Below are 13,240 nucleotides of genomic sequence, written 5' to 3'. Positions count from 1 at the left end.
ATATAGGCCAGTCAGTCATCCAGCCAGTCATCTATCCATCCTTGCTTATTCGTTCAGGGTAGCATTTCCAGCATTAGGTGAGAGGCAGGGTATGTCCTGGACAGGTTGCCTGTCCATTGCAGAGCAACAATGTGACATACAGGACAAATCACGCAACCCACACACCCACATTCCTAAGGGATATTAAGAGAGACCAAATAACCTAACCATTATGTTTTTGGACTGTGGGAGTAAGCCCAGAGATATATCATATCATGCATGCACAGGGAGACCCCAGGTCAGGATTTGATCCCTTGACCTTCTTGCTGCAAGGCAACAATGCTAACAACACCTCCACTGTTCTAATATAGGTCATATTATAAATGTTAAGTGTATTCATGTAAATATTTTTTAAATTACAAAAATATATTCACTGACCATTTTATTTGGTAGACGTTGCTAGTTACAGATTGGACCCTTGCCTTCAGAACTGCCCTCATTCCTCTTGAAATAGACTTAACAAGATGTATGAAATACTCCCTAAGAAATGTTATACCATATTGGCAAGATAGCTTAATGCAGTTGATGCAGATTTGGTGGCCGCAAATCCATGATGTGCATCTCCCGTTTCACTAAGTCCCAAAGGTGTTCTATTGGATTGAGATCTGGGACTGTGGAGGCCATTGGGTTACAGTGAGCTCATTGCCATGCTCAAAAACAATTGGAGAATGTTTAAGATATTTGTGGCATGGTGCATTTTCTTGCTGGAATCATACATCAGAAGATGGGTACACTGTGGTCAAAAATAGATGGAGATGATCAGCAACAATACTCAGGAAAGCTATGACTTTAAAAGGATGCCAAGCTGGTACGAAGGGGCTCAAAGTGTGCCAAGAAAATATTCCCCACACCAAATCTAACCTGAACCATTAATACAATACAAAGTAGAGACACCAAATTCTGACCCTACCAACTGAAAGTCCCACTTAAATAAATTTACTGGTGGGACCAGTTAACTTTTTTCTAATCTATTGTCCAATTTTGGGGAGCCTATGTAAATGGTAGCCTCAGTTTCCTATTTTTAGCACACAGAAGTGACACCTGGTATGGTCATTTGCTGCAGTATCCCATCTGCTTTGGGGTTTAACATGCTGTGTTCAGAGATTAATTACCTTTAGTTGTAACCAACGGTTATTTGCAGTACTCTTGCCTTTCTATCATCATGATCCACTCTCTTCTAATCTCCGAGATCAACAAGGCAATTTTATTTATATAATGAAATTTTACTAGAAATTTTCATTTTCAGACCATTTCGTGTAAACCTTGGCAATGGTTGTACGTGAAGATCTCACTTGATCAACACTTTCTGAAACACTCAAACGAGCCGTCTGGCACCGACTGTGTCATGTTTAAAGTCACTTAAATCCCATAGCTCCCTATTCTGATGCTCAGTATGATCTCCAGAAAACAGTCTTCATTGCGTTCAGAGGCCTAAATTGAGCTGGTGCAATGTAATTCTCTTTTTGTGTTTATTTGGAAATGGACACGCATATCTAAAAAATTGGTCAGTGGCACTACATAGGACTGCTAACTTTATTTTTAAACTACAATTATTTAAAGCAATTTGCTGCTTTGAAGTGTGGATTTATGAATAAGTTATTCACAGTCAGTATTACGTGCAGTCGAAACCTCTCTGGACCACAGCTTTGAAAACTTTGCAACCAACTATTATACTGCTATCGATTCGAAATTAAAAAAAATATATATAATTGCACAAAGTTCTGGAGTCATTTAAATAGATGACTCTGTTGGTCTATGGTTGTTTAGCAGTAAATCCATATTGTCAAACAGAATGTGTCATGTGTATCCAGTCAGTAACTGATAGAAGTGTAAAAATCAAATAAGTCATTTTAACTGCTGTTAAAAATTTGTTTTTTTAGATCACACACTGCAAAAGTGTGAAATTGAGAGGGGGAAACGTGACCAGCTTGGTATCGAGTATAACCAATAAATGCAAAAGCAGCTGTGGTATAATCAATTATAAAACAGCATTCTGTTCCACCCGAGTAGCTGTCAACTCTGCAAACTGAGGGCACCCAGACAGATGTTACCTACACGGAAGAACTTTAAAAACAGAATAAACGTTAAACTAACCCTTTAAATATCATTGTGGCAAAATACAAAAAAAGCAGTTTAACAAACACTGGAGACCAAAAACAGTTGTAGCCAGCACACAATAGTTCATTTAAATAAATCTTTGAATTTCAAAGCATGTTTTCAACTGAAATAAAGACACAGAAAACATAAATGTCCCAGATCAAATGTCTTTTTTTAATTACTTTTTACATTTAAATTTACATTCATATTAGCATGGTGTAATTTGGTACAGTTAACACTGTCAAGTGTTGTTTTTTGCCATTCTTCAGCTTTATATTGTCCGACCGTCCAAAAACAAAAAAAACAAAAAAGAATTTAGCATCAGTTATTTAGGTTTGCTGTCCCCTTCTGTGGGCATTTTCTTTTATTTTACAAAACATTAGAAACAAAACAGAATCAACACTTTCACCTCTAAATTTAAAGGGGAAAAAAGTAATTTGTGACATAAAAGGACTGAATACCCAAAAGGATAAGAGTTACAGATCTAGGTAGGAAACAACAGACAGGATATACACTTATAAAAGCACATTCGTATTAACATGTGATGCATTGGAATGAAAACAATGGCGGCTCTCTGATCAACCAACAACTGTCCGATTTTCGTTCCAAACCTTCCACTAATATAAATGAATACCCACTTGTATGAATGCATCGTTTTCCCTAAACACTTTCATAAAACGCAATAATAAATATGAAAAAAGAGATCTGATTGGTTCATGAGGAAAATGTGAATGAAAGAAGAGTTGGAAAGATTTGACACAAAAAAATGATAATTAGCTATAGAGAATGATGCCCAATAAAGCTGCATTATTTGTCACACACACAAAAACATTCAGCCTGAGGCTTAAAAACAAAATAACCCCTCAAGCTGGAAACTTCATTAAGCCACTTGATGGATGATAATATTCTTATATTTACATAGAAGTGATATTTTAACTGAAACAGTTTAATACAAAGAGGGAGAAAACAAACACCCCACCCCATAAAACCAGGATGAAACCAGAACAGACCATCACATTTCCTTTTCAATCCATCACTTTTCTGAACTGTAGTTGCCTGTAAACTGTGCTTAAAGTGAGAAGAGCTTAAAGGACAAAAAGCCTGGTCCATAGAAACATGAATGATGGTGATGATGGAGGAGGAGAAGCTTAATGTCAAAGGGTGAGAGGTCTGTCACCAAGTACAATGTTGGCATCATCTTTCCTGTTCTTGCTACAAGAAAAAGAGCACTTTAGAAAAAAATGATCTGCCCATTCAAATGTCCCTAGTTAGGAAACAAAGTCGTCCACCTGTTGTTGACAGGTTTGGTGTAGGAGAGCATGCTGTTTGCTACACAGTGTACACTTAAAAGGTGGAAGTCAAAGAGCACTTAAACACAGAACGCCTGACTGGATTTGTGTGGGAAACATGTTTGAGGCCTGCATATTTTTTAAACTTCCATCTGCTGCAGCAGTATCAGGTATCAGGCAGCACAAGTAGTGTTCAGTAGGTAAAGTGTCTGACTTTCTGGCTCACGAAAATTCAAGTTGTGACCCAAAACAGAGCAGCAAAGGTTTTCATTTAAAGATTCATAAAGACTTTTCGGATTTTCTCAAACAGTTTGTGTGTTCCTCAATGCTTGCATCTCAGGCAGCAGGTCTAAACATCACAAACAATATTTTGAAAACTTTTAAATAGGCTGCTAAGCTGAGAAATGAACAGCGATGATCACTTTTATTTGCCAGTAAACTACAAGATTGGCTGCAAACGTGCAAAGCATAAATAAAATTTTTATCACCAATAAACCAAAACAGGTCATTTCTTTCTGTTAATCTGCCAAATCAAATCTTTTCTTAAATTCTTTGCCTAATTGTGAGCTACTCCTCCCTCCCACTGTTTGCAGCAACACTCAGGCAGTCACACAGGTAGGCAGTGAGTTTAAAAACCATCTCAATGTTTATTAAACCCTCTGTGTAAGAACAAGAATTAGAATTTTTTTCATCACAGCAAGACGTGAGGCAAGAAGCTCTTTGCTTTTAACTGTAGAAAGACAAGAAGGTAAAGAAGGAAGAAGGGAATTATAGAGAGGACACCTCTCAGAGGCTCCGCGCCCTTTATGGCCCAATGTGGGCTCAGCCCTGTCCAATCTGGCCCAGTCAAACCCTCGTTTGGTTGGGCCAAATAAAGTCCAGTGCAGTCGGGTCGGGTTTAGTAGTGGTCCAGGCCGAGGTTTTAGAAGAGAGCTTTGGATCCCTGGTTTTCAAACTCTGACCAGGCGTCACTCAGTTCCATGAAGATCATCTTAGCGTACTGTTCGTAAGGCTGACCTGTAGCCTGCATGGACAAAGAAAACAGTCATTATTACCTAAAGATCTGAGCACTAAATCACAGCAGATTCAGCATTATGAAGCTGTACCTTATCTGGATGGACAACTAACACTGCCTTCCTGTAGAATTTCTTGACGTGGTCAGGTGTCACAAGGTCAGCCATGCCCACAGGCTTCCAGCGGGTTTCCCCCTCCCACAATACTGTATGCAGAGTTGAAAGCAGTGCTCTGATGTTTCGCTCCTTCCCCTCGATCCACTCCAAAATCTACCAAGTCGAAAATCAAGTAAAATTTCCATAATCTTATTTTCTATTGTTTTCAATCTACAGCCAGTGTCTTCCAAAATAATCACACTCCTTAAACTTTAATATTTTGTGATGTTACAACCAGTAAAACCAATTACCGTCAGAAGTCACCAAATTAATAAATGGCGAACATGTGTGTGTTTTAATCTCTGAATAAATGCAGCTGTTGTGTGAAGGTCACAGGTTTGTTAGTGAACAAACAGCATCATGAAGAAAACATCTGCAAACATAAAAACACACCACCAGCCTGTCCTCCTAAACAGCCTGGATGGAAAAAAGAACACTGATCTGGTAACTCTGGAGGAGCTGCAGAGATTGGCTGATCAGGTAGGAGAATCAGGTGATAGGGCAATGTGCACTGCAAAACTCTGGAGTTCATCGTAGAGTGGCAGGAATAAGGCCACTGTTAAAAGAAAGCCATCAGAAGTTCTATTTAATGATTAACACAAGCCACGCAAGAACACAGCAAACGTGGAGAAAGATGCTCTGATCAGCTGTGTCTAAATTCAAGACAATGTCTTCCAGGTCACAGATGGTGGTGTCAGCATCATCCTGCGATGATGCTTTTCTTCAGCAGGGACAAGAAAGCTCGTCGGTTTTGATGTAAAGATGGAGGGAGCTAAATTAATTGCAATGCAGAAAAAACTCTTAGAGGCTGTAAATTACTTGAAACTAGAGCGGAGGTTCACCTTTCAGCAGGACGATAACCCTTGATATACAGCCAGAGCTGCAATGGGATTGTTTAGACCAAAGCATATTAATGCGCTGAATGGCCCAGTCAAAGTCTACAGTTAAATCAAACAGACAATCTGTGGCAAGATTAAAAACTTGCTATTCAGATGCTGTCCATCTAATCTGACTGAGCTCGAGCTTCTTTGCATAGAATGGCCAAAAATATAATTCTTTAGATGTTTAAAGTGTGTAAAGATTTACCCCCAATGAAAGAAAAGTATAGATTCAAGGGAGGATTTTTATTCGTAAAAAATGTTTAAAAATATGCAGACTTTTATTTTCTTTACAGGTAAGAACCACCTTTTGTTGGCCTATCGCCATAAAATACATTGAAGTTTTTGGCTGTAATGTGACAAATTGTGAATCAGTCTGGGGGGTGTGAATACCTTTGCTAGAATATACACTGTGTGTGTTTTTGACTGTCATGTCTGCTACATGTGTACTATACACTCACCAGCCACTTTATTAGGTACACCTGTCCAGCTGCTCGTTAACGCAAATTTCTAATCAGCCAATCACATGACAGCAACTCAATGCATTTAGGCCTGTAGAGATCATGGTCAAGACGATCTGCTGCAGTTCAAACCGAGCATCAGAATGGGGAAGAAAGATGATTTCAGTGACTTTGAACATGGCATGGTTGTTGGTGCCAGATGGGCTGGTCCGAGGATCTCAGAAACTGCTGATCTACTGGGATTTTCACGCACTACCATCTCCAGGGTTTACAGAGAATGGTCCGAGTTCTGTGGGCGCAAATGCCTTGTTGATGCCAGAGGTCAGAGGAGAATGGCCAGACTGCTTCGAGTTGATAGAAAGGCAACAGTAACTCAAATAACCACTCGTTACAACCAAGGCATGCAGAAGAGCATCTCTGAACGCACAGCATGTCGAACCTTGAGGAGGATGGGCTACAGCAGCAGAAGACCACACCGGGTGCCACTCCTGTCAGCTAAGAACAGGAAACTGAGGCTACAATTGGCACAGGCTCACCAAAAATGGACAATAGAAGATTGGAAAAACGTTGCCTGGTCTGATGAGTCTCGATTTCTGCTGCGACATTCGGATGGTAGGGTTAGAATTTGGTGTCAACAACATGAAAGCATGAATCCATCCTGCCTTGTATCAACGGTTCATGGTGGTGGTGGTGTAATGGTGCGGGAGATATTTTCTTGGCACACTTTGGGCCCCTTAGTACCAACTGAGCATCGTGTCAACACCACACCCTACCTGAGTATTGTTGCTGATCATGTCCATCCCTTTATAACCACAGTGTACCCATCTTCTGATGGTTACTTCCAACAGGATAACGTGCCATGTCATAAAGCATGAATCATCTCAGACTGGTTTCTTGAACATGACAATGAGTTCACTGGACTCAAATAGCCTCCACAGTCACCAGATCTCAATCCAATAGAGCACCTTTGGGATGTGGTGGAACAGGAGATTCACATCATGGATGTGCAGCCGACAAATCTGCAGCATCTGTGTGATGCTATCATATCAATATGGACCAAACTGTCTGGGGAATGTTTCCAGTACCTTGTTGAATCTATGCCATGAAGGATTAAGGCGGCTCTGAAGGCAAATGGGGGTCCAACCCGGTACTAGCAAGGTGTATCTAATAAAGTGGCCGGTGAGTGTATTTTGCTCTGTACCTGTAACTTAAGGGGATCCATGTCTTTTGCGATCTCTTGTTTCCTCATTTCAGCAATGGTCCTTGGTCCCTTTTTATCAGGCTTGGATGCAAAACCCTGAGTGGAAAGGAGTTCCTCAAAATCATCCTCTTTCACCTTTGGTTTGGAGCCTACGGTAAAACAGCACCAATGATTAAGATGTAGATCTGAAATAAAACATTAACGGACTCATACTAGAAATCTTTTCCCCACGCGTTGAGATTCTCTTACCAAAGACAGGCCCACGGACTCCTCTCTCTTCCCTCCCACCAATGACACTAGAGAAATTGAGGTTGTAGTTGGGTTTAGAGGGTTGAGTGCCTACAGGTTGAGATGCTGAAGAGCCTTTAGGTGTTGATCCAGGTCCAGACATCCAAGGTTTGGTCTGAGCTGAGGTGGGTCTTCCAGACTGCCAGGCCTGTGCTTGAGGCTTAGCAGAGGAAGGGGTGGAGGAAGAAGGAGTCTTGGAGCCAAATGAAGTCCCTGAAAAGTTACTACTTGAAGAGCCTGCAAGAAAAAATAAAAAGATTATACTTACTTTAGGAATTTAAGAGATTTAAGTGGATGTTTTTTTATATGTCAGGATCACTGCTCATTAATCAACACTGTAAAAGGCAAAAACATACCTGGTAAGTTGGAGCCCAGGCTTCCAAGGTCTGCAAAAGGATCAAATGTCTGAGACTTTGCCTTCGACATGGTCGACACACCAGTGGCTGCAATAGCAGCAAAAATATTAAAGTTTGAAAGTTTAAGACCGTTGACAAGGCTGATATTTTATCAAAAAAACAAGATAAGCCATTTAAAATTTACTGAGCAATATTCCTTAAACCACCTGTGTTGGTACAACTGGGTTTGTTGGTGTTGGTACTGATGCCTGCTGTGGTACCAGCAGCCCAGCTGTCCCATCCACTGAGCAGGTCTGGTTGGCTGGCTGAGGAAGTCATCTTAGGACCATCTTTTGTAATCTTATCTGTTAAGACCAAGTGCCTCCAGTTTAGTATGTCGCTGAGATGAAGTAGGGAATTTATTTGATTCTGCATTGGGTTATAACAATACTTTTTACAGGAATGTGACAAATGTGTTAAACGTTTTGTGGTTGAAACATTCTACAAACATCAGTTCATTGTATGGACATTTTATGTCAAATTGTCAGACTGATACAAAGAAGCACCTAATTGTGAAATAAAAAAACATATATGGCCTAACTTTATTACAAATAAAAATCTGCCGGGCTTGGAGTGCATTTTTCATTCAGCCCCCATTAAGAAACAGAGACAATGGACAAAGAGAACATCTATCAGAAGCAGGCTCGTGGTAACTCAGGAGGAGCTGCACAAATACACAGCTCAGGTGGGAAAATGTGTTGACATGACAACTGTTAGCAGTACGCTCAGCAAATGTGGTGAGTGTGCTGAAGTAGCCATCGTTGAATGAAAGGCATAAAACACTGATTTGCAGTTTGCTACGAGCCATGTAGGGGACAGAGCACACATTAGAAGTCATTCGTCTGGTCTGAGAGACCATCAGGAACGCATGGGACACTTCTCAGATTTTTCTTTGTAGAAGCACTTACAAAAACATGTTTCATTTCCTTCAACTTCACAATTATGCACTACTTTCGTCTTAAAGTATCACTGAAAATCGAAGTAAAATGTTCTAAAGTTTTGAGGCTGTAACATGAGAAAATGTGGAAAAGCTAAAGTGGAATGAGTTTGTTAGAAAGACTCTTTTTGATTGTGGACTTACTGAGGTTGAAGAGGCTGGTGTTAGATGCAGGGGTGGTGGTACTGTGAGCTGAGCTGAATCCGCTGGTTGCTGAACTATCAGAGCCCAACAAGTCTCCAAACAGGTCAGGGCCGGAGGCTTGGCGAGAAGAGCCGACACTGGAACCGACACCAGAGCCGGACCCCATCCCGAATGGATCAAACAGGTCGCCCATGGCTACAACACATTATTAATCAGAATAACAAAAAAAACCACATTACAGGCAAAAAAAGATAGCATAGCAAAAAAGCATAGATGAAGTCCCACTCCTCACGTTTTGAGTCAGGTGTGGCTCCACTGGTCGGCTCACTGAAGAACAGTTCTTCTTGCACTGCCCCTGTCTGACCAGCAGGAGGTGCAAACAAGTCGTTGAGTAGATCACTGTTGCTGGACGCAGCTTTCAGTCCTCCCTGGGTTGCTTGATTAGAAGTACCAGAGAAGCCTGAAGACATGGCAGATGGTTCAGGGTCCGAATTCAACCCCAGGAGGTCAGCTGTGTCACTACGAGCAGATTCCTGGAGTGCAGGAGGGGATGCCTGGTGGGAAGGGAGACATAAACCGCTTTGCTGTTTCCCAGTACACATAAAATAAAAACATAATTGTTATTTTTGGCATAGGTAGAAATCCACCTGAAAATCAGCATCAAACAGTTGTTCACTGTGGTCATGTGATAAAGCTTCCCCGCTGGGAGCAGAGTAAGACTCTCCCTCTGATTGATCACTCAGGTCATCCTGATCATTCATGGATCCGCCTCCTAAGCTGTCTGTAGCATCTTGAGGACTTTGAACATCTATGTATACATGGAAGAAATCAATGCAATTGTTAGAAATCTTAAGTATCAAAGTACTTTGAATTCAGGGAAAAGGTTTGGTAATGAGGCATTTTTAATTTTTTTTATAATTAAGACGACGACAGGAAACAAAATCACACGCTCTAACCTCTTATTTTATAAAGGAACTGTTTCAAAACATTAACATTACAACTTTAGAGTAAAAAGTATACAAGAAAAAATTCACCTTCCCAATCTAGTGTCTGGAAGAAGTTGCTGGGGTTGGCATTGTTGCTGACTGGAGATTCTGATTCGGACGCATTGGCGCCATCTGGTGTCTGAGCTGGTGGAGGAGACTCCGACTCATAAAATGCAGAGGAACCAGGCTGACGAGGCAGCTCTGGTTTACCTGTGGTGACATTTAAAAACAAAACTGGTTTTAATGAAAGGCTTGCATGTAAAGTTCTGTGTTTCATTTCACACAATGTGAGAGTATGATCTGTACTTTTACTGTAACAGAAACATCTGAAAATGTAATTTGCAGTCAACGCATCCATCTACCAGGAGATATTAAAGCACTTAATGCTTCCTTCTGCTGACAATCTTATGGAATCGCTCAATCCATTTCCCAGCAGGACTTGGCAACGGCCCACAGCACCATAGGTACCAAAAGCTGGTTCAATGATATTACTTTCCTTGATTGGCCAGCAAAGTGGCCTGACCTGAACCCCATAAAGAATCAATCGAATATTGTCAAGAGGAAGTTGAGAGACACCAGACCCAACGATGCAGATGACCTGAAGGCGTCCATTAAAGCAACCTGGGCTTCCACTACACCTCAGCAGAACCACTGGCTGACCGCCTACATGCCACACCACACAGATGCAGTAATTCATACAAAAGGAGAGCACACAAAAGAACAGACTTTTCAGAAGCCTGATATTTCTGTTTAAAATATGGTTTTTTATTCTTATCTTATGTAATGTTCTAACTCTCTGAGACAATGAATTTTGATTTTCATTATCTGGTAAGCCATAATCATCCATATTACATAAACATCTATATTATATAGATTCAATCTTTGTAATGAATCTAAATAAGAGTCTTACTTTCTAAAAGTAGTGACAAACTACATTGAACCATTTCACAATATTCTATTTTTTTAGATTTACCTTTACAGTGCTTTCCAACAATCTTCATATCACAGAACATCATGTATTTTATGTAATAGACCAATACAAAGTAGTGTGCAACTGTGTAGAAGAAGAAGGAAATGAATGCATGGACTTCAGTGGACTACAGCGCTTTAAGTGCCTTGTTGCTGAAAAGCGCTATATAAATAAACTTGACTTGACTTCAGTATTTCTTTGCATAAATAAAAGTGTACAAGGTGTGGTGTGCATTGGTATTGAGCCCACCTGAATCAATGCCACCTTTCACTGCAATTACTGCTGCACATCTTGCAGTACAGTACTCTTCCAGCTTTAAACATCTACACACTGATTTGTTTTTTGCCCATTCCTCTTTGGAAAACAATTTAAGCTCAGTCAGACTGGATGGAGAGCATCTATGAAGAGATATTTTTAAGCCTCACCACAGATGTTCAGTTGGATTAATACCTGGAGTTTGGGCCATTCTAACCCATTAACATGTTTCCAATCAACCCATTTCATGGTATCGCTGGCTGTATGCAGGGTTGTTGCTCTGGGGAAAAGGAGAAAGTCCTTTGCAGCTTTAGACAGGTCATCTTACAGTAGTACCCTGTATTTAGCTCCATCTATCACACACAACATTGTGCACCTAGATCAAAAAGTTTAAATGTCTGGTCTTATCTGACCAGAGAGACTTCTTCCATATGTGTGCCGTTTCTACCCTTCATGGCTTGTGGCAGACTTTCTGTCAACTACCACTTTCTTCATGCAACCAGATTTGTGGACAAGTAACGGTTGTCCTTCCAACAGATTCTCCCACCCGAGTTGTGGATCCTTGCTGCACCTTCAAAGTTACTATGGGTCTATTGGTTGCTGCTCAGATTAATGCTCTCCTTGCCCATCTTTTCAGTTAAGGTCTTGGTAGGTTTGCAGTTGTGCCATACCTGTTCCATTTATAGATCCTTGATTGAACGGTGCTCTAGGATGTTTGAAGCCTTTACAGAACAGCTGTATTTATGCAGACACTTATTCTCACCATTCTAGACTCTTCAATTACACTGTTTTTCATTTAAAGGAAATTAGAGTGAAGGGGTTGCATATAAATGCACACCACACTTTCAGATTTTAATTTATAAAAACCTTAGAAAACCACCCTATTACTCTTCTCCCACCTCAGAATAATGTGCTACTTAGTGTTGGTCAATCACAAAAAAGTCTATGATTGTAAAGTGACAAACTACAGAAGTTCGAGAGTATTTTACTCTTTTGGCAAGGCACTACAGACGGCACAATAAGCAAATGAAATCCAGTTGAAACCACCTACCAAATTTGCTGAGGATTTCCTGCTGCTCATCACGAGACGAAAAGAGTATTTTGGGGTTAAGACCTTTGGTTTGGAAGTCCTCCCATGGAAGGGTCTTGGTGCTGGGTCTGTCTCTGGGTTCCACCTCAATGTCCAAATTAACCTGGAACAGGTCTGGGTACTTCTCCTGGATGTCACAGGCGTCCAAATCATACCTGACAGATAAGAAAACGGATATATACGGGAGGAAAATGTTATCAATGAAGAAACCAGCACCTTAACGTTTCAGCTCTCCTGTAAATGGTATAATTATCATTCAAGAAGCAATATTCCAGTTTGCGATGGTATTCATTGGCAGACAGTATACATACTTTGCAAACTTCACAGTAGTTGCATTTCTTGGAATGAAGCCAGTGTGAAACTGGATCTGAAACATTTTCATTGAAGCCATCTGAAATCAGAAAGCGACTCTTTAAAATACTGCAACAAATTCTTAGGCTGTTATTTACTCTAGGTATCAAAGTATTGACTAACTGAAAAGTACGGTCACACAGTTTCTCAACAGTCAAAAGACTGATAACACTCGTGTTTCTCTACCTTCGCCTGGAGACGTCCACCCAGCGTAGATCTAGCGTGATAGATCACCACAAGTACATCTCCTTGAACTGTAACATTGAGGGGAATCTGTGCTCTACCATCTTCCATCTTAAAATCCCTGAAAGGAAAAAAAGAAAGGGAGACAGAGAATTACTGAAAATAAGAGCTATGTTGTTTCACACTGATTAAACAGGAGAAAACCTGCCAGGCCAAACATACTTCATCCCGTCATATTCCTGCGAGGTTGTGAGGACCCTCTCGTCTCTGACATAGACTTCACAGAACGGCCTGCACCCATTGCGTTGCTTGTTGAACAGTGGCACTGGTGTCATGATGATGGAATGAATGATTACAGGCTTGCTATGAGGAATTATGGGCTCTTCTGCCATCATGTCGCACATATACTCTATGTACCTGAGAACAAAAAGCGATATTAGGGGACAGCCTCATTTTGGGAAACAGTACACACAAAAAAGAAATCAGTATATGAAAACTAGCCTCGAT

General features: G+C 40.6%; 1 protein-coding gene across 2 annotated transcripts in view; it reads right to left on the bottom strand.

The window, feature by feature from the left end:
• Positions 1-2,289: 2,289 nt before the first annotated feature.
• The window catches only part of gak (cyclin G associated kinase), a 35,544-nt gene continuing 24,593 nt past the window's right edge, over positions 2,290-13,240 (bottom strand). For both annotated transcript variants that reach the window (XM_047381536.1, XM_047381537.1), the window contains 14 exons: positions 12,956-13,150; positions 12,737-12,854; positions 12,511-12,590; positions 12,161-12,354; positions 9,933-10,094; positions 9,546-9,706; positions 9,191-9,452; positions 8,899-9,093; positions 7,985-8,122; positions 7,779-7,865; positions 7,384-7,659; positions 7,135-7,283; positions 4,532-4,708; positions 2,290-4,449 (listed from right to left, as the gene is read on the bottom strand). In XM_047381536.1, coding sequence (XP_047237492.1) covers positions 4,348-4,449; positions 4,532-4,708; positions 7,135-7,283; positions 7,384-7,659; positions 7,779-7,865; positions 7,985-8,122; positions 8,899-9,093; positions 9,191-9,452; positions 9,546-9,706; positions 9,933-10,094; positions 12,161-12,354; positions 12,511-12,590; positions 12,737-12,854; positions 12,956-13,150 — 2,296 coding nt within the window. In that variant the 3' untranslated portion in view covers positions 2,290-4,347. The remainder of the gene's footprint in view (positions 4,450-4,531; positions 4,709-7,134; positions 7,284-7,383; positions 7,660-7,778; positions 7,866-7,984; positions 8,123-8,898; positions 9,094-9,190; positions 9,453-9,545; positions 9,707-9,932; positions 10,095-12,160; positions 12,355-12,510; positions 12,591-12,736; positions 12,855-12,955; positions 13,151-13,240) is intronic.

The sequence above is a fragment of the Girardinichthys multiradiatus genome, chromosome 12, assembly GCF_021462225.1.
Source record: "Girardinichthys multiradiatus isolate DD_20200921_A chromosome 12, DD_fGirMul_XY1, whole genome shotgun sequence".
NCBI lineage: Eukaryota > Metazoa > Chordata > Actinopteri > Cyprinodontiformes > Goodeidae > Girardinichthys > Girardinichthys multiradiatus.
This window is presented reverse-complemented; position numbering and strand designations above follow the sequence as displayed.